The sequence below is a fragment of the Ixodes scapularis genome, unplaced genomic scaffold (assembly GCF_016920785.2).
Source record: "Ixodes scapularis isolate PalLabHiFi unplaced genomic scaffold, ASM1692078v2 PGA_scaffold0__279_contigs__length_252992795, whole genome shotgun sequence".
Lineage (NCBI taxonomy): Eukaryota > Metazoa > Arthropoda > Arachnida > Ixodida > Ixodidae > Ixodes > Ixodes scapularis.
Window position 1 is genome coordinate 37,244,418 of NW_024609835.1, and position 27,545 is coordinate 37,271,962.

The following is a 27,545-nucleotide window of genomic DNA, read 5'->3' on the forward strand; positions in this document are numbered from 1 at the left end:
CAAATTTGTAAGTGTACCATACCCTTGTCAGTGTGACCAATGTTTGCTTGGGAACAAGCATGGAGGTGATGTGTCATGTGTGGCTATTTGGCAACAGCTGGAGTGGTCTTTAATGCAAAAGGTGCTACAAACATGGTTGTATGGTGTGCTTCCTTAGCACTCTTGCACAGCATATTCATTCACCTCATTTGTAACTGAACCTTCAGTTTTTTGTTTTGTTTTCCACACTTATAATTTCTATTAACCTGTGTTGCTCAGGGGTGGGCTGTGAAAACTTACTCATCCCTGTTTTGTTCTGATTTTGTGGTTTTTAGGTGTACTATGCCAAGAAGAAGCGGCGTGCGCAGCAGCCCCAAGGCGAGGATCAGAGCCACAAGAAAGAGCGCAAGCTGTACAACGAAGGCTTTGACGACGACAACCATGATTACATCATCCGCAACGGCGAGCGGTTCCTTGACCGCTACGAGATTGACTCTCTCATCGGCAAGGGCTCCTTTGGACAGGTGGGTGGAACTGCCCCTACCATAATAATCAAGTTTTTTTAGAGCCTAACGTCACTTGATGGGCATCGTAAGCGCAACTATTGCCACTATGGAAGTTCAAGACAAGCATGGAATGGAGTTTCTTGATGCTGAGCTGGCTTCAAGTAAACTTCCCTAGTGCAGACACAGCTGTATACATAGAGTTGAATTCAGCAGGCCTGAAGAACAAATTGAGGAGCTAAACCACGCCTTCTGTCATTTTCATTCTTATCACAAGCTGTACGTACTGATTGCTGACCTGTGAATCACGATTTTGGGCAGTTAGTACAGTCAATTCCTTCTAATAGATGGTTTCCGGAGTCACAAGTGAAAAGATGCCAGGGCCCTAATGAAATGAGGTTGACTGAATTTCAGACATCATTGGAATTGTATATGTCCTAAGATTAACTTCACTGCTCAAGGATAGTTTTATGAGGCCCATAGCCATATAAAGTTTCAGATGGCTTAAGTTAGATATCTTTCCACTTTCATGCAATTCAGCAAATGTAATGTCCTGGAATTCTGCAGATTATATTTGAAACTATGTACACCGTCCCAATGTTTACAAGATCATGACCCTTTCCTGGAATGGTCTATAGCTTCCTATACTTTTGCAAAAGGTGTACAGTCTGAGACCTCTGGTAGAACTTTTTCCCTCTGGATTTATGGAAGTGGCTGTTACATAGTGTCATTGCCTTGTTTGCAATTGTGCCTTGGTGACTATGATTTATGTGAATCTAAGCACCTCAAATGAAACACAGGCAATGTGAAATCTATGTAGTTCTTGTGTGGAAACAATTGAAAACTCGAATGCACCAATGTTGCACTGGCCATGCTAATTGGATGTGTCTCGGGCAACAACCAACTAAATGTGACAAGGGTAGCTCAAGAAAAGCAGGACTCAGCGGTAGACCTGGTAGTGCCGGGCAATGTCTGTCAGATGTGAGCTCTTGGCTCCTTGACAATAGTTCATTATTTGCTTGAGCCATTAGTGACACAGTGATGTGATGGTTGCGCCAAACAAGGGAGCGCCAAGGGGCTAACCCTGATACATCCTGCTACATTTTGCCGAAGTATGGGTAATTTGTGCCAAGCCTGTGCCAAAGAACCGGTTTCGGTCGCCTTTCAAGACCGAAACTAAACTGGGTACCGTAATTGAGCATGCGTGAGCTAGGTAGAGCAAGCGGCCGCCCAACAAGAAATACCCTGCATCAATCGTCCATCCGTCTTGCACGGTTTTTCCCGCCGTCTCTTGTTTCGCGCTCTCGTCGTCTCGTGGTCATCGTGGCTCTCGTCTCGTGTCTTTTTAAAATTTTTGTAACGATAGATGCAAGCGTGTGGGGACGCTCCGATGCTAGCGTGCCGGGTACCAGCCATGCCATCATGTTGTGAAACGAAACCACGTTTTTGCACGGCGGGAGTTACTTTGTGAGATGAAGCACTCACTCCTGAAAGCAACGGCCGTGGGAAAACTATATTTGGTCCCTGCCTACCAGTCACCATGGTTGCATGACGTCGGGTGTTGCTCTCCCCACGTTGCTGCAGATATGGCGCTTTCTAAACTGAAATGTAAGGACCGCTGCAAGGTCATCAACATTCCTGTTCTCATTTAAATCATACGCTACTGCAAAAATCTCTCTTTATCTCAAAGACTGCTGTGTCAAAGTATTGATTACTTAGGTTTCTCTCGGTGGGCTTTCTTTTGAGAGGGACCCCGGTACGTGAAAAGTCTGCCACGAAAGATAGTTGTTGAAGTGAAATGAGCTGAAGCAAAAAAGGCAATATCTGCACGCTGAACCTGCACAGCGTGCTTGTTTGTCTCGAGTTCAGTCGTCGCACAAAAGCGCTCCAAGAACTTTTTACCCTGACTCGCAATGTCTTGCATCGATGCACACAGGTTCTTTTTTTCTGCGTGTTTAGCTTGTACAGAGCGCGACACTGTTAGCACGAACAAGCAGTCGCTGGTTTTTCCAGTTTTTCTCTGAAACCAAGGGATGTTATCCAAATTATTATTGCTACGGAAAGAACTCATTTGGTTCTATAATGTGAGCGAAAATATTTTGGGCTCGCTACTACTATTTACAAGTAAAATCCAAAAATGCGCCGATGTCGTGTTCGTGCTAACAGTGTCGCAATGTGTACCTCGCCTGTCGGCCTGGCAGGCACGCGCCGCTGGACTGTTTTTTTGTCGTATGCTAGAACATTAAATTTTGCAGGCAATTTTGGGAACCAGTTGGCGACGGAGTGGAGTGGCATGGTTTCGGTTTCGATCGTACAGCCGTCTCCGCTCACACGACAAAGCGCGTGCAACTGCAAGCTGCCGAAGTTGCCGTCACATGCATGCGAACATGAGTGCACGACAGAGGCACCAGCCGGGGCGCTTACAATCCATTGCTTTACGTTTGCTTGCTTTGACGAAAATCTGGCGGGTCGGGAACCAGTAAAACGGTAGCAAGCGGTTTTTTGGAATTGCTCGGCAGCGCCTACAGCACTGTACACTTGTGGGATGTCTCAGTGTCTCTTTGGAGACATTGAAAGTGGATATTCATTAGTTGCCGAAGGCAAGGTGAGGCTTGCAGCAGCCTTGCAGAAAGTTTCGAAAAGTAAAAGGGAAAGCACCCGACATTCACACTGCACATTTTCTTGTGTGCAGTTTCGCATCGCACTGCAGTATTTACGTGTTTCATCAGTCGGAAACTGCTTCAATTTATTATATTATATAACTAGTCAACTTTATGCTTTGATATTTACTACTAAGCTGGTCATTTTCAAAAAAATTTTTATATGTGCAGTTTGGTTCTTATTTATCTATAGTGGGTTTATATATGTATTATTTAACTGAAGCATTGCAAAATGTTTTATGTCAATGTCATTTCAGTTAACATCTTGAAAGCTTCGAGGGGGTCTAACTTGACCATAATTTGTTTATTGCAGCGAGCAAGGTACCCTTCATTTGTCCAGCACTTAAAACAAATATTTTTATTTTTCTAAGAATATCTGATCCAAAAGCCACTTCTCGCTGCTCCGAAACACTGTTTTGGCTGCTCCAAAGACCACTTTCGCTGCTCCAAAACACTGTTTTGGCTGCTCCAAAGACCACTTTCGCTGCTCCAATACACTGTTTTGGCTGCTCCAAAGACCACTTTCGCTGCTCCAAAACACTGTTTTGGCTGCTCCCAAAGTTGCTCCAAAACGGCTTAGGCCAATCGCATCACGGGTGACACAGCAGCAGCCGAGTTAAAGAGAAACTGACGGGGTATTTATGCTCGTTAAAGTTTTTACATGTACATGACATATGAGAGCCCAACTACCCAGAACACAATATGCGCCTCGAAATTCGTTTTCTTTCTGCCCGAAAACTGCAGATCAAGAACTGGCCAATTTGAGTCGTGCTCACTGTCTTCTCCGTTGTCACGTGCCATTTTTTATGGTTCAGACACAACCATCGAATATAATCAGTCATGGGTCATCAAAAGCATAAACTCAATATTTAAGAAAAAAATACTTATTTTTTGTGGCCTCTAAAAAACTGCAAATACGTTGATTGAAAACGAAAAAAAGCTGCTCAGCCACGTGACTTTTGGCAACTCTTTCCTCCTCTATATTTCTTCATTTCTTCTTCCTCCCCAGTTCAGTTTCAGTTTCAAGCAGTTGCGTTTCTTGGCTTTATTAAAAATATATGTGACGCTGTGTCCAAATAATGATTGGGTAGACTTCTGACACCATAATAAATTGCCTAACAAAAAAATTAAAAATTTTTTTTTTTTGGGGTGCCAGCTTTTTTTTAAGACCTCTCCTCTGTACCTATGTTGGGAGTGCACCAAGCGTGACTTCTAACAGCATTGGAAGGATGAGAGTGTTCTTGCCGATAAATTTTCAACCGTGTCTGCTGCATGAACTTTCAGGCTGCTTGAAACCATATAGGGTACAACTTACAAGTGGTTCCTTTGCTCACAACTCTTGCAGGTGGTGAAGGCATACGACAGGGAAGAGCAGTGCTTTGTGGCCATCAAAATCATAAAAAACAAGAAACCCTTCCTGAACCAAGCTCAAATTGAAGTGAAGCTCCTGGAGATGATGAACAGCCATGAGAGCAATGGTACCTGCTGTCAAGTGGGCAAGGACAAGATCGGTGAGTCCCCTGTTTTGTGGTCTGTCGACAGTTTGGGGCTGGATGCGCATTCAGCGTTCTTTCGTGATGGACGAAAAGATGGTTTCAACTGACTCTTAGATGAGGTAAAAGTGCTGTTTTATTGCACGTGCGTGTGGTGTTGGGGATTTTAGGGATTACTTAAATTGAGGATTGCAGCATGGGTATGGACGTTTCTTTAGTCCGCCATTTTCGATACACCAATGTTGCCAACTGTGTATAGTGGATTTTGCTAAATCAAGAACACTGCGCTTGCACGTGCACCGCCTCGTAATGTCGGGCAAAGCACGCACCCGACTCTTCCTGGACAGCAGCATCTCCTTTGTCGACTGGGAACGCCGCTAGAAGCATCTGTTTTTGTGAAGCTGTCGAACCTAAATTCATGTTTTCAAAGTACTCTGCTGCATTTATCTTTTTGGGGATCTGCCAAAACAGTTTCTTCTTCCTCTTGGAACCTAAATGTTCACCCGAGTGCCTCTTTTGCCAGGTAGCCTAAAGGCGTCTCAATTCTTGATCACACTCTTTCATTTTGCAAATCTTTATTCAAGGACCTAGCATCGTGGCAAGGTTTGCTGAACACATAATTTTGTGACATTAAGCATGCAGCGAAGTTTGGATACTGTCCGACATAGGTGGCATGTTAAAGGTCGTTTCTTCCACCTCTTCCAACAAACTGCCTCGTAAAGCGGCCATCATTTCGGGGAAAAGAAGGGGGTCGGCGGCCGAGGGTTGAGGACCAGTTTGCAGGCTCTTCTTCAAAGTTCATGTTGCAGGCTCTAGCTTGCGAGTTGAATTCCTACCCCTACATGTTTGAATGGGTGTTGTACCACAATGCTTCTGTGCAATCACTACTTCATGGGGTATTTCAATGGAGAGGAAGACCTTGACGAGCTCAACTTTGAACTGTAGTTCACTCATATGGAATTAAAATTTGTAATTCCAGGGTTAGAGGGTATGCCGTGACACTCTCCGCACTATAGGGGACTTTTGAAAGCTTCACGGTAATATAGTATTCCAACAAGGAGTTGCAACACTGTGCAAATCTATCAATTAAAATGATAACAATTCCAAAATTTTTTTTACCACAACCAGCTGTAAGAGGTTGGGATAGATTAGTGAACTATAATATATTTGGCTGAAGATGCAGTATTGAATTTAGCTATTCTATCTCCCACTGAAAAAAGTAGTCAGACAGGGACATTTTACAAGATCTGAATTTCTTTGTAATTAAAGAGCAAGTTATAACAAAATTAGGTAGCTTATATTTCTGTTCACCACTTCAAATCCTAGAACAACTTAAATGAGGTTTGTCAGTAACTTGTTGAATGATAGAAATCCTAAAGTGAAGTTTAATGTCGGAAAGTGAAACTGAGAAAAGTTTTGGCAGAGTATTGCAATTCTTAACTGTCAATTTACTCTTGCCGCACAACACTCAAATGGGACATACCGTGTGGGTCAAATGGATCAATGGCAGTTTGAAGGGACCGCATAAATTGGTTTCTTAACTTATCACGCCGGCATTTACTACAAAGGTTCTCGAAGCTGGTGCATTCATTAATTGAGTGTATAAATGCATGAAACCTCTTGAGTCAAAAGAAAGAAAATAAGAACTGGGTTTGTCTATAAAATCGCTGTGGGCTCTTTTGGCACTTAACGATTTGAAAAATTTTATGAAATGGAAAGAGTTTGCTTACCTATTCTTCACTTTATTTGGCCCAAATAAGTTACACAGTAACACAAAATATTTTTTGAGTGTGCATGCAAAGTATTTACGACTCCAGCAAACTATAGGGGGCACGCTGGTCAGGCAAAATGGCGGATGAAAGGAAGTTGTTTTCGTTGTTCAGCATGCGGACCACCATAAATTTCTTGCACTGCAGCATAAAATCGGTGTTGCATATGAAAGCAAACCGATTTTTAGACGATAGAAACCTTCTTCTAGTCAGTGCATAGGAATGACATGGCGAAAGTATAAAAATAATTACTGCAAAAAATGTTTGTTGCTATGCTGCCTATGAGAACCAAGCAGCGATAGCAGTTGACAGAGTCGAAACGACCTCCTCTTCTGGGCTTCTTGGCGTTGCCGCCACGCGGCGTCGATTTCGCTGGTGTCGCCAATAGGGAAAACATAGTTTTTGATTTTTCTCGATTTACTCAGGTTTCCAAAATTTTAGCAAAAGCTTCCACCAACTTGAGGCATCTCTGTAGTAAATCCTAGTTCGATTTGTGAAGAACCCTTCAAACAACCATCGATCCCTTTGACCCACTTGGTGATATATGGTGCATTTTGCAACAAAGTTTTACTGTTCTCTGACTGTTGCCACTATATTCCTTCACTTTTTTTTATTAAAGTTGTCCGTCTTTTTTTTTTTTTTTTTTTTAAGCGATAGTTTTAAAGAGTTTGTGTCACAGAAAAGTTGGCTTCCCGCAGAAAAATTGGCGTCAGTGTGGTGGGACCGAAAAATCCTGATTGGTTGATAAGTAATTCATTTGCCTTAAAAAAAAAAAAAAATTAGAAGAATTCTAGATGGAGTGGGGTTGAACCCATGACCTTTCGGTTACAAGCCAGACATGCTACCGACTAGGCCACGCAGACACGCTTGCGCGACTCGGCAACGAGCGGCGGTTTTTATTTAGCTATCTCTTTCCACTCTTAAAGGCGAAGCTTAAGCGTCTCCCTGTAATTTTTTGTTTGTATGCTTGTTGTGCATAGATGGTAAAGCATTAAAGGATAGGATGAATCTGTCAGCTTCCTGAAGCTGATGCCTTATGGTGGGGCGTTTCATATCTTAAATGTTTTTAAATTTTCTAAGGTCACAACAATCTTCCCATAAAAAAGTGTGCTAAATAATTCTGCAGGGTTTTCGACCATGGCATGGAGAAGCAATGTAAACGGACCCTTCCTGCTGATGGTTTAATGCCGACTGACTGGTTTGTGATGAAAATGATAACGAAACACGCCGCATGCATTCCCGTTTCTGACGTCTTCTTCGCTTTTTCTGTTGAAGATTTGGCAGGCCCCCCCCTCCAGTGTATGCAAAAGGTGAAGACCTTATAATGAAGACGTAATTCTGCGAGGAGTCGAGCTGTGTTTCGTCAGTTGCCACTGGGGGGGGGTACTTCATCGTTGACGGTTCATCGTTCGTCTTAATGCGGATCCTGTTTGATCCTTCCACTTCATTTGCTTCCAAGATCTTGCTGCTATGTTTATGAAACTGCAACTGTGTTCTGTGTTTGTTGTACTTGTTGGGGCTCCAGCTTGCAAGTAATACTTTTTGTCTCCTTTGCTTGTTTTGCTCTGTTTTCGGGAGTCATTGATTCATTCTTCGTTTCACATTCACTTTGTTTTAGGCATATCTTTCTTTGCCTTGTAGATTTTGTGTTTTTCTTGGGAGATTTGGGAAGACGTCATATTATCACCACGCTCGTAGAGTTCAATTAATCCTTTTTCCGCATTGCAGTCGTCTCACTTTTTTGCCCTTGTTAGTTCTGCTTTATTTCTTCTGATGTGGCTTTTTTGTATTGAGGGCAAATTTGAGGGTGTTAGTGGACCATGATTCTTGCAGAGCAAAGGAATTTGCATGTTGGACTATGTTTCAGACTGCGTCTCAGTTTGCATCTGCTTGGCAGGAGGGTTTCCTCCTAGAGAGGTTTTTCCCACTCTATGTCACAAGCCCCTATTTGGTTGTTGCTTGATGACTTGCTTTCAGCAGTCCAGGAATTGTATCTGCTTTGTTCAGTCTTGGCAGGTTCTTGCTCCCGAACATGCAGCTCGAGTTTGTTTGATGATCCAAAACTGCTTACTGAGTGACCGATCGGGTTCTTAACCCACCTGCATGTGATATTTTTTTCTTTTCTTTTCTGCCTCCGGTATTGACTTTTGCATGCCGCAGGGGGAGTTCACAACATTAATTTTCGTCCAATTCATAGTAATGCCGTGTTTGTCAGACTAGGTATACACATTTAAATATGGTAACCTTGTCGTATCACATCTGCATACTCCTGCTTGAAGTTTTTTGTCGTTTGCACGTTGTTTATTGGCAGGGTCGAGATCTGAGAATGCATTCTGGAGAAAGTGTTGACACTCTTTCATTTCGCTGAGGTCTCATTGTTCAATCTTGCCCATGTCGGGTGAAAGTCTTCTCAGCTCTGTACATTCTGTTTTCAATTCTGTAGAAGTCCCTTTATATTGGTCTAGTGAATTTTCATTTGGAACAATTAATCCCTTCATCATTCTTGGTGAAAGTGAACCTTTTGTGCGTTGATGCTTCTAGGTTTCGGCATCATTCCTTTTAGAGCGCAGCTCTTAGGCGCCCGTTTCTGGCTTAAGGGGGGACACTACTCGGAGAAAAAAAGATTCTTCAAAAAACATTGATTTTGAAAAATTACATATTTACATCCATCTACATCCAGAGAGTATTCCCAGAAATTTTCACTAGTTTAAACTGCATAGTTAATTTGTTATAAATTATTTTCTGTCCACCAAAGCTAAAGGAAAGGTAGGGTTTGGAGCACTTTGAACACATCTTTCTCTGTTCCACTTTTTTGTATAAATTCCATTTTAGTCAATCTATCGTTTGAGAATGGAAATACAGGCAAGGCTCGTTCTTCACTTTTCGTGACTGAAATTTAATAAGGAATGCTCCTATGGGGTTTGTTTGTCACTTTACGGCTGTCTTTTATAAAAAATGTTGACATTTTGTCGGAGACACAGAAGACCAAAAAGTTGACAAATTTCGCAGAAGAGAAAATTGATAGAAATCAATTACTTTTTACAAAAACCTTTCCATAGGCACACCTCCTAGGCATTCTGCTACATATCTAGCGAATAAAAATCTTTAATATTGTGATAGTTTTCTGAGGTTAGATTAACTAAACAGTGTAGGGGTGTTGCTGATAGAAGCTGCCCTAATTTCCTTCCCAATTAACCGACAGACCTAAAATTTTGTTATGCACCCTCTAGCATGACCACCAGCCTACCCTGTAAATTTCATTAATTTTAAGCAAAGGGTTCAAAAGTTGACCCTCCCAGGGGGTGTCTCCCCTTAAGCAGCGTCGGTGTCGCCGTCGCCGTAACCGAGCAATGCATTATGGGATGCGTGACGTCACTGATGACGTCATCAGTGACCTTATCGTCATCATCACTGACTTGTGTGATGACGTCATCGGCATTCTCATCGTCATCGTGCCTATGACGTCATCAGTGACGTCACTGACGACGTCATCAGCATCGTCGTCGTCACTGATGACGTCATCAGTGACGTCACTGATGACGTCATCGGCATCATCATCGTCACTGATGACGTCATCAGCATCGTCATCGTCACTGATGACGTCATCAGTGACGTCACTGATGTCATTGTCACGTGACCTCATAGGGGTCACGTGACCCTCGTGAGACGACGGCGACGCCGCTTGGAGGGTGAAGTAGCAGGCAGGATGAGAAGGTGAGGAGGGAAGGAGGATATACCTTCCCCTCAGTACCCTTCCCCTCCTCCTCCTTTTCAAGAGCTGCGCTCTAATCCGGCGTTACAGGGAGTTGTAGACGGCTTGCATCTTTTTGCTAAATAACTACCTACTTAGTCTTCATCCAGACTCTTTGTGATACATTACTAAGAGGGGATGAGGGCCCTTAAATATATTTTCTGTTTATTACCATGTGTCACTCAAATACAGTATACATGTATCTCTTGATGCTGATTTTGAATCTCCAGTCGAATTTAAAATACCTTTTCTCAAACAAAAAATGTGGCAAAATATATAAGCCCAAATAGGCCATTTCTTTTGGGTCGTTAAAGTAATTTTTCATTACAAATCTTTCCTTCTGAATATATATAGTAGTGATTTCCGAGGGTCCATATACATCCTCCAGCTAATAAAATATTTATAAGGTATTGTTTACTATAAATGAATCAGTTGGAGAAAATAAAATAAATAAGATGAAAAGTACCTTAAGTTGGCTAATCTATTGAGTATATGGCTAACTATAAAGCTTAAGGATGTAGTTCAATTATTGCAGAAAACAATAATATCAAATTTCCTGCAATTTATTCAGGAGAACATGGTCAGAACCCCTATAAGGCATTGGCACTTGACAAAAAAGGCAAAGCTGAGAAAATAACTGTCAGTTTCTCTGATACTTTAAATCCAGCTGCTTGAGACATGAACCTTGGTGTTTTTAGAATAGCTGGAGATTGAAATCAGCAATCATATTTTGTAGGGAGATCTCAAAATCTCAAAATTGGGATTTTTGAAAAATGAACAGTTTTATAATTTGTTTTTTATTTAAAGCCCCCCCCCCCCCCCCCTTTAAACCTTTACTTGCTTGTTTAAGTGGTTGATTTTGTGTCTATGACAGAACATTTTCATCTAGACACCATGCTCAAAGCTGCATGACTCAAAACGTTAGTGTTAACTCCATCTCTCAGCACTGTACTATGAATGCAGCACAGATATAGACAGTATCCAAGCATTGCCTGGGGAAGTGCTCCATTTGGCTTTTGAAAGTTCATGTTGTGAACTCTAAAGCTTTAAACTATTTTCACAAAAGCCTCGGGCAGCCATTCTGTCCTTTGACACAGATGAGGCAGGTACAGCCACTGTCCTAAATGATGGATGCCTCAAGCTTTCTTATATTTTAAAGATTCAGATGCAAACAGGTTTCTCCCGAGCTAAATGAAGTGTTATGCCTCCTGCAACATTGTTTCACAGAGGCAATGCTTGATGAGTCGGAAGCCATTTTGTTGCTGCGGCTCGCTGCCACTTGGCGATTCATCATGCAGTTCCGGTTTGTTGCTGTTTACCAGTTTATACCTCCTCTTAGGAAAGGTTCTAGCTTTGCTAACAGGACGAAACACTACAAGTTTACTAAAGCATGGAACTATTTCACTCTTTAGCTAGAGCTAAACTGTTTCAAGCGGAGGTGTGTTACCTTTAAACAGTTTTTCTCATCCTGCATATGCCACTTTCTTACCTATTTGATGTTGATGGACCCTGTGTTTTGAAAAATCGGGCTCGGGCAAGAGTTGTGAGTAATGCCTTGTGGCTCAGAAACTTCGTTAAATGTAGGGAACAGAGGTAACGGAAACTGTACAATTTCAATTAGGGAGAAGTATCAGAAGGAATTTTTCATAAACAGAATGTTAGGGTGATAACGAGCTGGTGATGATTAAACATGATGAACTATAACCCTGAGACTAGGAAAAAAAAAAAGATGAAAGTCTTCCTCTCTTGTCTCAGGGGCATAGTTCATCATGTGTAATTTCTCAGTTTTTTTTCCTAAATTAATATTGCACCATTTGGCTTACCCTCAATCACTGCCTCCTATTTGTGTGTGCAGGCAAACTTTTTGAACATCTGACTGAAACAAGGGCCACACAATCAAGTTTGCTCTGTCAATTACTCATAAGCAGTGGTACTTTATATGGGACTTATTAGGGTTCGCATTTGCCGTGTTTGTTTCGTGATACCAAAAACATGTTCAAAACCAAAAACAGCATAGCCATTTTTCTTTTTTCGTATATGTCGTTGCAGAATGTTGCTCGGGATACTTTGCTTGTTATTTAGATTTTGTTGCTGCTAAAGGCAGGTTGAGGGTGGTAGATGGCACCTTTTGTCCTCTGGCCACCAGTGCAAGCTCATTGTCCTTGGGGGCTGATCAGGGTGATCAGGCTGGTCAGCAGCTTTGATTGTGCTCGCATAGCTGAGAGACTTTTAAAGGAGTGAGCTTGTTTGCATTGAAGGGGAGGGACATTAGAAAGGACCAGCATCCTCTCATGTGCAGTCCATACTACTAATATGTTTACAGAAGCAACATATTTTTGCCCCATAAAGGATCATAATTATATATAGTTGCATGAAGTTTAGTTGCAGTAATTAGGTCATGATTCTATGCAACTTCCTACTTGTGTAGTTATAATTAAAAGGAACTCTCGTCTACCTAGGCTTTCATCAGGCAATATTTTTTCTAGCTGAGAAAGATTGTTCCCAAGAGGTTGTCACCAGTCACTTAGCAAGGCATCCGAGGAACCCCGCACCACTAGGCATGCTTGCAATGAAACAGTTAACATACTTGAAATGTAGTAATTGCACGGCACATGAGTGGTTTAGCCCCATAATGCAGTTCAAAATACTTTGTCCGAATTGCGAGTTAAAAACATACTTTTCGTGTAAGGCTTGTCACAATATTAGATGCTGGAGAAAGTCAGCCATCTGCATTAAGCCCTAATTTCTAACTCTTTTTGTTTACGTTCAGCCCATTGAAAAGCATAGCGAAAGCGCCCAAGCATGCATTTGACTTTCCACCCCGCTGTCTCCTACCACACGATAAAGTCCGTCTGCTATGGTCAGCATCACCATGGCAGTGAAGCATCTTCTTTATGGAGGAATGCACAAACGCAGCGTCTGAAGAAAGCTACGGGAGGCGCCATCTTCCGAATGTCGTCTGCTAACGTGAACGCCGCAACGCTAGCTGAAGTCTGACGCACCGTTGTGGAGGTCGACGCTGAGAGCAAGAAGTGGTCACCTGGTGAACCCTTGGCAGTTTCAAAGAGGCTTGGTGCATGCTTGGGTTTGAGATTATATTAAAGTTTCCCCGAGCGAAGCGAGTGGTGGTGGCACAGTGCAGTCTTTTTGGCAGTATAGCTTGGAGCCTAAGCTAGCGTTGCCGCGTTGGTAGCAGACGGCAAGGAAAATTGCGCGGCTGTAGCTGGTTTCAGACGCATTTGCGTGCCTGTCTCTTGACATTCGGTGACCATAGCAGACGGGCTTTGTTTTGTGGAAGGAGACGGTGGTGTAGCAAGATCAGTTGCATACTTGCGCTCTTCTGCCATGCTTTTCAATGGGCGCAATGTGAACGAAAAGTGTTAGAAATAAGGACCTAATGCAGATGACTGATTTTCTCCAGCAGCTAATATTTTGACAAGCATTACACGAAAAGCATGTCGTTCAGGCCATCCGACGGCTGGTTTTTCCCCCCTGGGACAGAGAAATAAAGTATCAAATTGTCAATTGCACTGGTGCACTTGCAAGTGCAAGTGCTGCACCATTCACGCCAAAATCCACCATGAACGAGTCTGCTACATCTTGCGCCAAAATGCCGATCTTGCTCAGAGTTCTACCACACCTGCTCAGAGACAAAGCAAAAAAAATAAAAAAAAATATATTGGTTGACTTTAATATTCAAAGATGTAGGAGGAAAGGAAAATGGTATAAATATGTTTTTTACAGCATTTCTACCCACCGTATAGTTTTTTCATCTCAGATCAGAACGCATTTGAAGGCGCAGACACACACAACCACGAACACTCATAATAAAAGCGCAGGTCTTGGTGCACTCTTCGTGCCTGATTGGCTTAGCCGATGAATGGACATATACGAAAAGATGGCGAATGCCATAACCTGGCGCTTTTGACGCTGTTTGATTGGTTGATTGGTGCCATTGGCTCATAGATCGGCTGCGATTTAACTTTGGGTGAAACCAGGTGAAACTAAGTATAGAGATTACTCGTTGACCTCGCTGGCCACTTCATTGTTTGAATTTCCAGACGACGATGGCATTGTTAGGAGCTAAAACATATGAGAAGAACATTGCAAAATGGTGGGATGTTGGCTACTGTGGTATGACAGAACCAGGGTGGCATGTCTGCCACAGCCTGCATAGTGTGGCTGCAGTGTACCGTGGCACTTCCTTTGCTTGCGTCAACCTTCCCCGCCTCACACGAGTGTGCGCGCATAAAGCTTCACCGCTTTGCATTGTTTGTGTGCGTCGAGCTTCATTGCCTTGCACCGGTGCGCTGGGAGCACCAGCTCACTTTGGCAAGCGCCTGAGTTAGCGCGGTTGTCTTGGAAATTATGCTCAATGCAATTACAGGTCTACCTTTTTTTTCTTTGGTCTCGATTTCAGGTTGACCTCTAACTTTAAAAAGCTATGCCAAAAAAGGGGAAAAAACAAAAATGTACAGCGTGTCCCTCCGAAAAAATTTTGACTGCTAAAATAAACTGCATTGCCCAACACAATTTTTTTTTCCGAAAACGTAAAGCTAGCAGTCTGAACCAGATGCTTAAATTTCAGCGCAAACTGTTATCCTATTTAATTATAAATGATTTCCTGCAAATTTTAATGGGAAAATGTGGCCCGTTCTTGCCTTTTTTTCGTCAACTTTTTCCCATTGAAAATTTCAGAAAATCGCTAAACGGCAATGCGCAATTTATTTTTGCAGTAGAATAAAATGCGGTAAATTTTTTGTGGGACATTGTGTATGCACCAACACGCGACCCTGACGTCACGTTGCTGCGGTTGGTACTGCTTTTGGCAGGTCGCGCGCGCAGATGCCCTACTTCAGGCGAATCCGGTTCCTGTGCACATGCAATGCCCGCACCTTGTGTGGGAACTGCGCGTTTGCCCACACCTTGTGGGGGCTTGTTTGGAAACAGCGCGTTGGCCTACACTTTAATAAATACGGTAGTCAAGGTAATTCCCGTACAGCAGTCGGATCGAAGGAGCAGAAAACCGACTCAACGTTGTTTCCAAAGCTGCCAAAATGCAGTGTCTCTATTTTAAGGCAAAATATTTATGAGTGGTTGTTTGTTTAGTTTACGATTCTTAGAATCTTGAATTAGAAAGGTTTGTAAAACTTGCGGGACATTTTGATTGGTAGACACCTTAGCGGATATGTGGCTTTTTGTGGGCATTTCGTAGACTAAATAAACTACTGAATGTTAAGAAAGGGGGGGGGGGGGGGGGAATGGCTTTATATGAACTGTAGTGTTGTGGTATGATTAATTTTTTAACATTTTTTTAGTAACCGTCGAAAATAGAACTTACTCGCTGAGCCTTAATTTTCACAATGAAAGTTGTGTTTTCTTTTTGCATTCTATCTATTCTAATTACAAAAGATAAGTAATATGCTTCAGTACGAAATAGCTCTCAATCATTTTCAATCTTTATTTTCATTTAAACATGGTATGTTAACAGACACTGGCATCTACCCCAAAAGCTTCAGTGGCTGCTCCAAACCAATATTTTGCCTGCTACAAAAGGTTAAATGCTGCTTCCATCACTGGACATGCCAATGTCCAGTGATGGGACATTTGGACATTTTCGGATGCAGTTTAGGGGTTTTCGATTTCTTTGATCTCGAGTGAGGACAGCAACCGTTAGACTGCGTAGAAGCCAGACTGGAGTCGTCCGCAGGGCTAGAGCTTGTCGAAAGAACATAATTGTGTGTGGAATGCTCGGGGGTATGGGGGGGGGGGGGGGGGGGGAGAATGCTTGGGGGCCCGGTTTCAGAACTTGCGCTTTAAGCTCGACAGCTTCTAGAGTAACATTCAATGGTAACTGTTAACTTCAACTATTTTTGAAGATGCAACACTGTGAAAGGATGGCTCTTGTTTGGTGGAATCCCCACCAGTGAGTGCTTGGTACCTTGCTTCGCAACAATTTCTAATGGAGCAACGACGTGTCTCTCTTTTTCCACGCTTCGACCGATGCCTGCTGTCGCCGTGGGAGCAGTCAAGTTAAAAGGGCACTTCATGTGGCGCAACCACCTCTGCCTGGTCTTCGAGCTGCTCTCGTACAACCTGTACGACCTGTTACGCAACACCAACTTCAGCGGGGTCTCCCTGAACCTGACGCGCAAGTTTGCACAGCAAATGTGCACGGCGCTCGTGTTCCTCTCTCACCCGGACTTGAGCATCATCCACTGCGACCTCAAGCCCGAGAACATTCTGCTGTGCAATCCCAAGCGCAGTGCCATCAAGATCGTCGACTTCGGCAGCTCCTGCCAGTTGGGGCAGAGGGTATGATTGAGGTTTTGTGTCAATCTTGGTTATTTTGGGCAGAACGGTAGCAGAGGCTTACCAGACGCAACCCTAGAAATCCTTGGAGAACGGCAGCCGGCATTTTGCTATGGGAGTCTTCGAAGAAGTGGTCTCTTACAAAAGTGTCGACCGCTTTTCTGACGCTTCGTAAAGGTTCAGTTTTATTGCAGTATGTTAAAACAATACGAACCCCACACACACTCCCCTCAGCACGGCCATTACAGTATAGACCACTTACAACGTAACCGCTTATAGTGCAGGACCGGGTATAACGCGGTTTTTTTAAACCACCGGTTCGTCTCCCATAGAACTCCATGTAATTACATACCGCTTAAAATGCAGGCGCGCGAAGGCAAATACCGGTTATAGTGCGGTTTCTGGCACAGCCCGCCGGCCGCGCCGACGACCGGAGCAGCGAGCGCGCTTCCCTGTGCGACACTAGATAACGGCGCTGACGGCGCGAGCCGCAAGCGTTGCGCAAGCGGCACTCGCGGGGCAAGGAGGGTGCTCGAAGAAGCGGGAGAAGCGAAGAGAGAGGCTTCAGTTGCCCTAGCGACGGAGGGACGCACGCACGTGTCGTTCACGTGCGTATGTCTATGTCCCTCCGCGGCGTTGGAAACAAACAACCGCAGCGACAGACCAATCGCAGGTCGAGGAGAAGTGTTGCGCGCGTTACATGCCGGTCGCGGGCCGGCTGCTTCTATCCGCAAACACGGCGTCGGTTGTGATCGTCGTCGTAGACGGCGTTCATCTCATCGTTCCGCGTAAAAGCGCTATCCTTGACTGTGAATTTTCGTTGTGTGTCGCTATGATAACCCAGCACGTACTAGAAGGGAAGATCCACCTACTCGTGCGGCGATGTCAAGGCGGCGCTCTCAAGACGGCAGAAACGCCCGTGTCGTCGTGTTTGCTTACTTCGACTACAGTGGTGATTTCTAAGCATTTGTGTCCTCGAACATCGCCCGGATTTCTTATTTGGCGCATTTCATGCGTGCGCTCAAGTTCAAGGTATTACTGGCGCGTACCGTGTGAAGGATGCGAATTTTCACGCGTTTTCATCTCCGGAGAAAAGAGATTAGGGTTAGCAATCCTGAACGCTCTCAACGTCCGTCCGCAACCCGCGACGCCGTTAAAAGGCTGCGCCAGGCAAAAGCTGCTCATTTCTTTCAAAATGTGTAACACACTTGAGACAGAACTGTACTAGTCAGGTGAAATAAAGACTTTCCTCAAACTAAGCTTTATTTTTTATCTAACATAAAATAAATTCTTTTCACAAGTGTAAGTTGTCTCATGGCATGTATTTTGGCCTGAAAAATTGATGTTTTGGTTATAGTGCGGTACCGCTTATAGTGCGGATTTTCGCGACTCCCGCGACATACGTTATATGCGGTCTACACTGTATTATGAATGGTGTGGTGCTTTGAACGATGCCCTACTCTAAAGAGAGAAGCTGAAGTTACAGACATTTGCATTTGGCAATAAGAAGTCCTACTAGTTGCTCACTTTAGTGATTTCTGTTCTTAGTCATAATCTGGACCGTACCACACTGTCCCGTAGTGCTCCCAGTGCATGCTTCCTGTCAGCAGAGGGATATGTGGGTGTGGATACTTTCGAATGTTTGAGTAACGCAGCCTTGTTTGAGTGCTGTCCTCGCATGTGAGTGCTGTCCTTACCCGTGGATTGCTCTGCTCCCATTGCAGATCTACCAGTACATCCAGAGTCGGTTCTACCGGTCTCCCGAGGTCTTGCTAGGCATTCCGTACGACATGGCCATCGACATGTGGAGCTTAGGGTGCATCCTGGTGGAAATGCACACGGGAGAACCGCTCTTCAGTGGAGCCAACGAGGTCAGCCCCTTCCTTGTCTACACGTGTGCCACAGATTGGTACATTTTCGGACTCAATTTCGGGGTTTTTGAACTCTTTCATCTCGAGAATTTCTTCTCTCTGCTGCTCGGCACTGTCGCAGTAAAACGCTGCACAGGCCAGCAGACTTTGTTCGCAATACTGTGAAATTCATTGTATAGAGGCTTAGATAGCAGGAACATTGTCTGCTTTAAGATGGAGCCTGGTGTTTCTCCGGTAAGTGGACAACTTGATCAGTGCAGTATGACTGCCAACCTAGGGTCTTTAGTGTGCCTCGCAAACATGCTAGAGAATGTTTGGCTCGCGATTGTTCATCGGTGCATGGCTTAGATGTGCTAAAATAGTGCTCGAGCTTGGAAAACATTGTTCTTGGGTGAAGGGGCAACTGAGAGAATTTGGGTAATAGCCAAAGGACCCCCCAAGGGTACTTTGAGGAACCTCTGAGTTTAGAGAAATCCAGTTTGAGAGTTCATGCCCTGCTGTGATGTGTGAAGGTAGAACAACCATTAACGTCTATGCAACCCCCCCCCCTTGCGAATATAATAGCAAAGACGTACACTCATTAAAACCTAACTAGCAAGCTTGAGAATGCACCAATATTTTCAAAGTCTAAAGACGGGATGCATTCTCTATTGTCAGCTTGCCAACGATGGGAATGCAAAAGTAAGCAATTTCATGTTTTCTCGAGGTTCCGTTTTGCAATCGGCAGCCGACACTCAAGCGGCAGTTCCTATCATTGGCCTTTCCTAATGACATTCTCTTCCTTCCCTTTCGTGGTCTTCTCCATTCCCGAAAAAATTCTGAACAAACTTAACCCGGCAGAAAGGAGGAGGAGCTGTTTCCTCCTTCCTGCTTGCTTTTTGAGCTTTAATCTGTTTAAGTATGTTGGTATGTTTGCGGCTTGGTAAGTTCATATCACGGCTCTTTCTATGGCTTGGCGTAATTTTGTACCCGAGTCTGTTTGGTGTGAGGTTCAGCATCAATGTCTGATACACCCATGTCCATCCAGTGTCTCTGTTGTAGTCCCTGTCTATTTAAGTCTTTCGTGTTGGTTAGCTAGCTTTCTTGACGTCTGCTTCCTCCTTGTCCTCGCAGGTGGACCAGATGAACAAAATAGTCGAGGTGCTGGGTCTTCCTCCCAAAGCCCTGCTGGACAAAGCACACAAGGCGCGCAAGTACTTCGAAAAGCTTCCCGACGGCAGCTACATGCTCAAGAAGGCCAAGGACGGCAAAAAGGTGGGCCTCAGCGTTTTTGCCGCAATTACGTTGCAAGGTTTGCGCTGTGTGGCCTTTGAAGAACGAGGAAAACGGGCAGCCTCCAATTGGTGCAACTGCAATCGCCTTTTAAAGCTAGGTATTAGGGCACCAGACCCAAGAATGGTGCACAGTGGCAATGAGATAAAAAACATAATTATCGAAGTATGCAGGCACTAAAGGTTAGTTACAGGTGGAATCAATTAATAATAATTTTAAGACTTTTTTTTGTTTTGTTTTTTGCTTTCAAGATCTTTATTGAAAGAGGTCTTTCTTTCTGTCGTTTTGTTTTGTTTTTGTCAGTTACAGATTTTCAAGTATTAGTAGCTACCAGCTTGCATTTTAGCTACATATTTTTTTAGCTCTCCAGTTTGTACATATTCGTAGTAGGGTTACAAATATGTTTAATAGATATGTCAGTATCTAACAATAAAATTAGAGCTGTAATCAACGGATAGGTAAGTGGTTGCCCTTGTATAATTGTTTTGCAACACGAAATCGGACAGAATGATCGGGCTGAACTGACACTCTGTGGGCCATGGGAGCCCCAGAATGACCTAGTGTCGAAGAAAGTTTCATTGCCTAGGTGATTCAAATCACGGGTACAATTCCCGGGCCTCCCCGGAAATGTAAGAATTCCTCGCAATGAACTGAACTGCGGTTCGCTTTCTTCCGGCGTGCCTCTCGTTTCGAGAAGACTGTCGTTGAGAGGCGTCCTTCGCCTGTCGTTCCCGCAGCAGTACCGTGGAGCGGGGACGCGCCGGTTGCACGAGGTGCTCGGGGTGGAAACGGGTGGCCCTGGGGGTCGCCGGCAGTCCGAGCCGGGGCACTCCGTGGCCGACTACCTCAAGTTCCGAGACCTGGTTTTACGCATGCTGGACTACGACCCAAAGGTACGGAATGCCCTGCCCCGCCCTCAGGTTGAGAACGGTTCTTCCTTTGGAGTGTACCGTATCTTTGCGCGTATTACCCCCCCTCGCACACAGCCCGCACCCCCGACTTACTACTTGGGAAAAATGAAAAACTACCCCGCATGTTACCCATACTAACCCCACCAAGCAATCTCCAGATCTCACTAGGAACATACCTTTATTTTGAATATGCTCGTTGCCGCAGTCGTCTCGGGTGTTGTCCCAGGTACCTCCACTGTCTCAGATAACGTCGTGGTGCGTGCTGTCAAGGCGATTGCTGATGCTTTGTTTTTTAAAAATTATGCACCCTCTCGTCCAAAAAGCTCGCCGTCACGTTGGATCTCTGTCGATGCGGCGTGACCGCGACCTTTTCTCTCCTCGGCGAACTTTGCAAGCGCTTTTTCAAACTTGGGGTATGCGCCGGTCTTCGGACCGGAAAATAATCTTTGTTCGCAACCTGCAGCTTGTAGGCTCTCCTTCCTCTGTTCTCGCATGCACGACTAATCGACGTCGTACCAGTCGTAATTCGGGCTTGGCTTGTCTGCTCAGCGTGCAAAAACAAAGCAAAGATGAGCTTCCAGAAAAAGGAAGGAGAACGTGGGGAGAAGGGGGCTCTAGAAAACCTACCCTGCGACTTTGCACACGTTGCGGCAAAAGCTGCACTGCTTGCCGAAATTTGCGTATAACCTTCACCTCTCCTGTGCCTTTGATTTTAAAATGCATTTTGATGTGGGTGATGTGCGAGAAAATACAGTGTGTTCGGGGAAAAACTGAGAACCTCCTACTCGTAGTGACTCACAGGTGCACTGCTCGGGTATGGTGAATTGGTGCTCAGGCTGGACTAACGTCTCGATTAGGACTAAAGAGTGCTGAGGGAATTCAGATGCCTGTGGGAAACTGGGCAGAGGGATATCTCGAATAGAATGCCTCAAAACCCAATTCCAGATCCCGCGCTCTTAAAGGGACCATGAAATGACCTTTTTACTTTTTCCAGATAACTTTTACATTAAACCGTCAATGTTCACTGAATGCCGAACAGGCATCCGTTTTCGTCTCGGTTTATTAACTTCTACACAAAAAATTATTGAAATATCGACTTTTTCATTCTCTCCAACTGACCGCAAAACAAGCCGTGACGTAAACCGTTTCCGGAACCGGAAGTTCTCTCGGCAATAGGAGAATGGGAGTGTTAGCGGCAACGAGTTGGGGTGCGCCGGTAGGTTTTACTGCGCTGATGTCACCGACATATTTCCTGAATCGGCGCCTCTCATCGCCGCATCGCAGCTGAATGAAATTCAATGAGATATGTTGCGCTACAGCGACAGCATGGGACTAGTCCCATACGCCAGTATGCCTGTTGGGAAGTGCAGCGAGTCTTCCGGTGAAGACTCCAGAAGTCAACCACCCTGTCATTGTTGGCAGAAGGGCCGGCCCGTGTCAGTCGTTTGCAAAGCGACGTAGATGGCGTTTTTCGCGGCCTCGGAGATGCAGGAGCGAGCCGATGTTAAAAAAGATACGTTTGAACTACGAGTGTCAGCAAGAGCCACGTAAATACCTGTTTACACTCGGAGCGGACGCGCGCGTTCGATGGAAGTGCTGTATTCGCGCTGTTTGTAAGCGCTTCGGGACCGTTCTTTTACGATTGCAACTCGATACTGACGCGACACTCGGCAAAGAAAGGTTGGACCGGGGTTGTACGTATACCTCCCACGAACTGTTATAGCTCGACAGTGACGTGCAGTCTGTCAGAATAAAAATGGCATACCAATAACAAAGTGTACATACCGTGTTACGAAGGTAATCCATACGGCGTTTATTTCAGCTCTATATCACACAAAACAAGATAGAATCGACGAGAGTCCCTTTTCGACGAGTGTTCGTCAACACTGCCTCGGAAAACAAGGGGAAGAGATTGACCTCACCTCTTAATCTAGAATTGAGGTCAGTGATCAAACTATAATACGGGAAGGGTCCACAAGGGTCGTGCGGGCATATTCCATTTAGCACGCCAGCCGGTCGTAGGCAGACGGTCTTGCGACGAAGCAACGCAGCGCCGAGTCGGAATGCCTGCTAGGCCTATATTCTGAGCACCTCGCTTCGTCGGAGTCGGTGGATCCAGCGTTCTTGTTCGTCGTGGTCTGTTTTAAGTACTGTTTTCTTGCTGCTTGAAGTCGGCACGCGCGGGAAGAACACATAGAAAAATAAACGTTCAGTCAGTCAGAGTTTTGAGAGGAAGAAAAACAAAGAAAATAAACGTTCGTCGGTAGCCGCCACCCAAGTAACTGTCGGCCCTGCCCTACTGCGCACGCGCAGTAGTTGCTTCGTTTACCACACGATAGATGGCGCTTGGCTCTCAGCATTATCAAATTTGGCAATTTTCGCCACACATCTCTAATTATGCTACAAAATGTGGATCTGAATATTATTTAACAAAACCTTTAGGAAACATTCGCCGGCTATTTATTGTTTACGATCGCGGTGCTGGTGAGGTAGGCTCTTACCCAATAGGCGACCTGGATTTGGCTGACGTGCTCCATTTCCGCGGATGCATCGTAGTGAACAGGTGAAGGAAGGAAGGCGCAAAAGAGTCCAGTTTTCTTTTAAAAGTTCTATAGCAAATAATTTTTTTTTGGCTCCCTATTTTTGTGTTTTTGTGTTTCTTTTCACACCTTTTACGACGTGCGGTGGATGAAACTCGATTTTAAAATCATTTCATGGTCCCTTTAATTGGGTAGCTTTGGGGAGGACAGTTTTTTTCTTTTGTACGAGGAATGCTGCAGATAAATATGGAAATTGGTGTTTTATAATTAAAAAATATTCGGTAGAGACACCTAAAACTGCTTATGTGTAGGAATGCAAAAGCATTTCTACATGCAGCACATTCCTACAAGCAGCGTGCCGTATCTTCCTTTTTCACATGGCGCTCCGGCGGTGACATCACGCTCTCCAACTGTGCAGGCGCGGTGAACCCTGCCGGCTTTACGATGGCTTCCGTGACGAAGCATCCGCGTTGCTGCTCTTTTCTTTGCGTTTTATTTTTGAGGCGCGTCCACTTTGACCTTGAGCACCCCTGCAGGCTTCCCTGACGAAGCTTTCACGTTGCTGCTCTTTCCTTTGCGTTTTATTTCTGAGGCGCGTCCGCTTTGACCTTGAGCACCCCCGCAGGCTTCCGTGACGAAGCATCCATGTTGCTGCTCTTTTCTTTGTGTTTTATTTCTGAGGCGCGTCCTCTTTGACCTTGAGCACCCCCACAGGCTTCCCTGACGAAGCATCCATGTTGCTGCTCTTTTCTTTGTGTTTTATTTCTGAGGCGCGTCCTCTTTGACCTTGAGCACCCCCGCAGGCTTCCCTGACGAAGCACCCATGTTGCTGCTCTTTTCTTTGTGTTTTATTTCTGAGGCGCGTCCGCTTTGACCTTGAGCACCCACGCAGGCTTCCCTGACGAAGCATCCATGTTGCTGCTCTTTTCTTTGTGTTTTATTTCTGAGGCGCGTCCTCTTTGACCTTGAGCACCCCCGCAGGCTTCCCTGACGAAGCACCCATGTTGCTGCTCTTTTCTTTGTGTTTTATTTCTGAGGCGCGTCCGCTTTGACCTTGAGCACCCCCGCAGGCTTCCGTGACGAAGCATCCATGTTGCTGCTCTTTTCTTTGTGTTTTATTTCTGAGGCGCGTCCTCTTTGACCTTGAGCACCCCCGCAGGCTTCCGTGACGAAGCATCCGCGTTGCTGCTTTTTTCTTTGTGCTTTCTTCCTGAGGTGCATGCTTGATGATGTATTGGTGTGACAATCTTTCGGGCACAATGCCGCCGCTTCTTCGCGTATTGGGACAAGTAGGCTTTCACCTTAAAAAGAGGGCATTGTTACTACTGCATAGCCATGAGCAGGTTGTGGTACCTAAAAACTCTGGCAGCAATGTCTGGTTTGTCATTTTGTTAAGTCGCTGTGATGGTTCAGAATGTGGAGTCACTATGATTTCACTCTATTGCCTAAGCCGTTCTTGTCATGCATGATGACATTGTCTTCTGTATCATCCAACAAATCTGAGATCAAAGTTTTCGGGAATCTTTTGATGACGACTGCTTCTGTATTTTTTTTCCCGCGTCATCACGATGCCACCTTTCTCATTAGACTCCCCATCAAGAGGAAAAGTTTATTCTGGACCTTTGCCTTGTATGGAATTTTATAGCAATTTATCTTGCCATGTTAGAAATTTTATTGCATCTTATTTTTAAGCTTTACCCAGGCTTGACCGCAAACACAAAGTTGGCATCCCATATGCTCGCATCAATCTCTTTCAACACACCTTCATGCCATCTACACCCTGTGACTGGAACCACCTTCATGCTCCCATAGTCTCAATAACAGATCCCATTCTTTTTAAAAGAGATTGTCTCATCACCTGACCAATGCTTACTATATGTCTTCCCATCTGTTTTATTGCATTTCAATTTAGATGTACCCACTTTTCCCTCTGTAATGTTTATGCCCTGAGGGTAAAATAAATCAATAAAAAAAAATGCACAAATGTGAATGTGGCTCTCCAACCTACCGTTTGTCAGTGTCAGTTTAAACTGATAGTTGTAACTTTGTTAAAACAGAATGGCAAAAAAGCAGCAGCTGGACAAATAATGCATGGCATCGATGAAAACATTTGTATGTCATTGGTAATGCCAAGGCAATCCACCAAAGACAACTGAAGGAATAAAGGACGCTTTGCAAAGCAAGCATTCCACAAACAAGCTGTCGAATTACCGGTTTCGCCACACAAAAGCCAAATGGAATGCTGCTGCAAACGTCTGCCAGAAAAGGCCACCTGTTTGGCCAAAATGGGACATCTCTGGTTGACATGAACAAAATGGGGCATCTCTGGTTCACATGAATGGCTGGATACTCGGAGGTGATCCATGATGGCAGAAAGCTTCAAGGTGATGGGTATTTCAAACTGATTAGGTGCTACGAAGGATGACCTGATCTGGGATAGGGACAGAGATTGGGACGACGCACTGATGAGTTCTTAGGAGGACTGTAAGCCGACAAGGAGTTGTATTGTGGCGACATCGAAAGCATACCTGCAAAGGCAGCAAATTCTTTCAGTTTTTTGTCTGCCAACACGGGCCATACTGCTAGTTCCATTTAAAGGCGCCGTGCAACAATATTAATTGGAATGTTTTTTTCTTTACACTAGTTTACTGGCATTAGTGGGACCCAAGTATACTTGTATGCTATGCCATTGACCAAGAAACCTCTTTGTTGTAATGTAGTTTAAAGAATAAGAGCATGCGTTTTCTTTCAATCTCTCCTTCGCAAAACTTGATGATGTAACTAGGGGATCGTAGTATCCTCCAGTGACGATATTTGAATTCGGCTCATAGATTGGACCCTAGCATTGCGTGAGCATTCGATTTGGGCTCGTGATAATCAATACAGTAAAAGCTCGTTAATTTGAATTTCACGGGGACGCAAAACAAATTCGAATTAAAAGAAATTCGAACTAACGAAAGTCAAAGAATTGCGGTCACGTTTGGAATCTAGAGGCCGCATAACCGCTCGGGACCGCCATCTTTATTGAGCAAAGAAGTCGCTTATCTTTTTCTGCTTTTTTGTAAAGAAAACAGCTGTCATAACTTTTCCTTCAAGAGCTTGAACGTGGCGGAAAGCATCTTCTCCGTCTTCTTCAAAGCTAAAGAAGCGACGGACAACGTCGAGAGCCTCCATGACTTCCGACGCGCATGGACGCACAGGCGCTTCTTCGTTTTCTTCTTCACCATCATCCTCCTCCATGGCGGGTTCTCCGCCCCTGACATGCGCGATTATCTCCTCGTCGGTCAAGGCACCACACACCATCGCGCTTTTGTCTGCATCGACGTAATCCGTGAAATCGACGTCTTGCAGCGCCTGGCGTACACTCGCCGGAATGTCTTCCCCGTCCTGTCCGGAATCGGCCGTTGCCGTCGAATCGGCTGTCGCCTCTGAGCTTGCAATATCGAAACCGCAGTGATGGAAGCAGTTTGCGATCGTTGCCGCTGTCACCTGATCCCAGGCATGCACAAGCATGTGCATCGCAGTAAGGAGCGTGATGTTGTAGGGGCTCTCGTTTCCCGAGCACAAAATCATGCGCTCGAGCAAGTGGCGTCTATAAAATGTCTTCATGTTTTTAATCACGCCCTGGTCCATGGGCTGCAGCATGCTGGTCGTGTTGGGTGGTAGGAAAGCTAACTGAATGGCCTTCAGCTCAATGTCCACATTGTGGGCCGAACAGTTATCGACAAGGAGCAACGCTTGCCGATTGCGCAGCTCAAACTTTTTGTCCAGTTTCCTGAGCCACTGCTCAAACAACGCGCCGGTCATCCACGCCTTCTTGTTTGCCGCCTAGTCGGTGGGCAGAGAGCGTATGTTTTTAAAGCAGCGAGGCTTTGCCGATTTGCCTATCACAAAGATAGGCAGCTTCTCCGTCCCCGTCATGTTGGCTGCAAGCATGACAGTTACGCGTTCCTTGCTTCGCTTACCGCCAGCGCAGTTAACCCCCTTGTAGGTGATGGTCTTGTTTGGCAGGAGTTTGAAAAACAAGGCAGTCTCGTCCGCATTAAAAATGTCACACGGCGAGTAGCTGCGCAGGTAGTCTTGCAGCGCTCCTCTCTTCCACGTTGCGCACGTTTCCATGTTGGTATCTTGCCCTTCCCCAGACACTGCACGAAAAACAAGGTCGTGCCTCTCGCGAAAACGGTGAAACCACCCTTCGGAGGCGGCGAAGTCGTCGTATTCCAGGCGCAGTGCAAAGTCGGCTGCCTTCGCCATTATGACGGAGCCGCTTAGCGGAAGGTTCAAACTTCTCATATCTTTGATCCAAGTCACCAAAGCTTTCTCTAAATCCGGGTACTTGGCAGGGCGAAGTCTTTTGCGGTCGCCACTGAAGGCTTCGACCTCGTAGGCATCCACGATAGCCTTCTTATTACGGATGTACGTAGACAACGTGATTCGAGGAATTCCGAACTTCTTTGCGATATCTTGCTTGCTTGCATTCTTGG

General features: G+C 44.9%; 1 protein-coding gene across 3 annotated transcripts in view; it reads left to right on the top strand.

Moving 5' to 3' along the window:
• Positions 1-27,545, top strand: part of LOC8039608 (dual specificity tyrosine-phosphorylation-regulated kinase 1B) — a 161,128-nt gene that overhangs the window by 127,996 nt on the left and 5,587 nt on the right. For all 3 annotated transcript variants that reach the window (XM_042293046.1, XM_042293029.1, XM_042293011.1), the window contains 6 exons: positions 315-503; positions 4,488-4,653; positions 16,184-16,470; positions 18,192-18,338; positions 19,452-19,592; positions 20,348-20,503. In XM_042293046.1, coding sequence (XP_042148980.1) covers positions 315-503; positions 4,488-4,653; positions 16,184-16,470; positions 18,192-18,338; positions 19,452-19,592; positions 20,348-20,503 — 1,086 coding nt within the window. The remainder of the gene's footprint in view (positions 1-314; positions 504-4,487; positions 4,654-16,183; positions 16,471-18,191; positions 18,339-19,451; positions 19,593-20,347; positions 20,504-27,545) is intronic.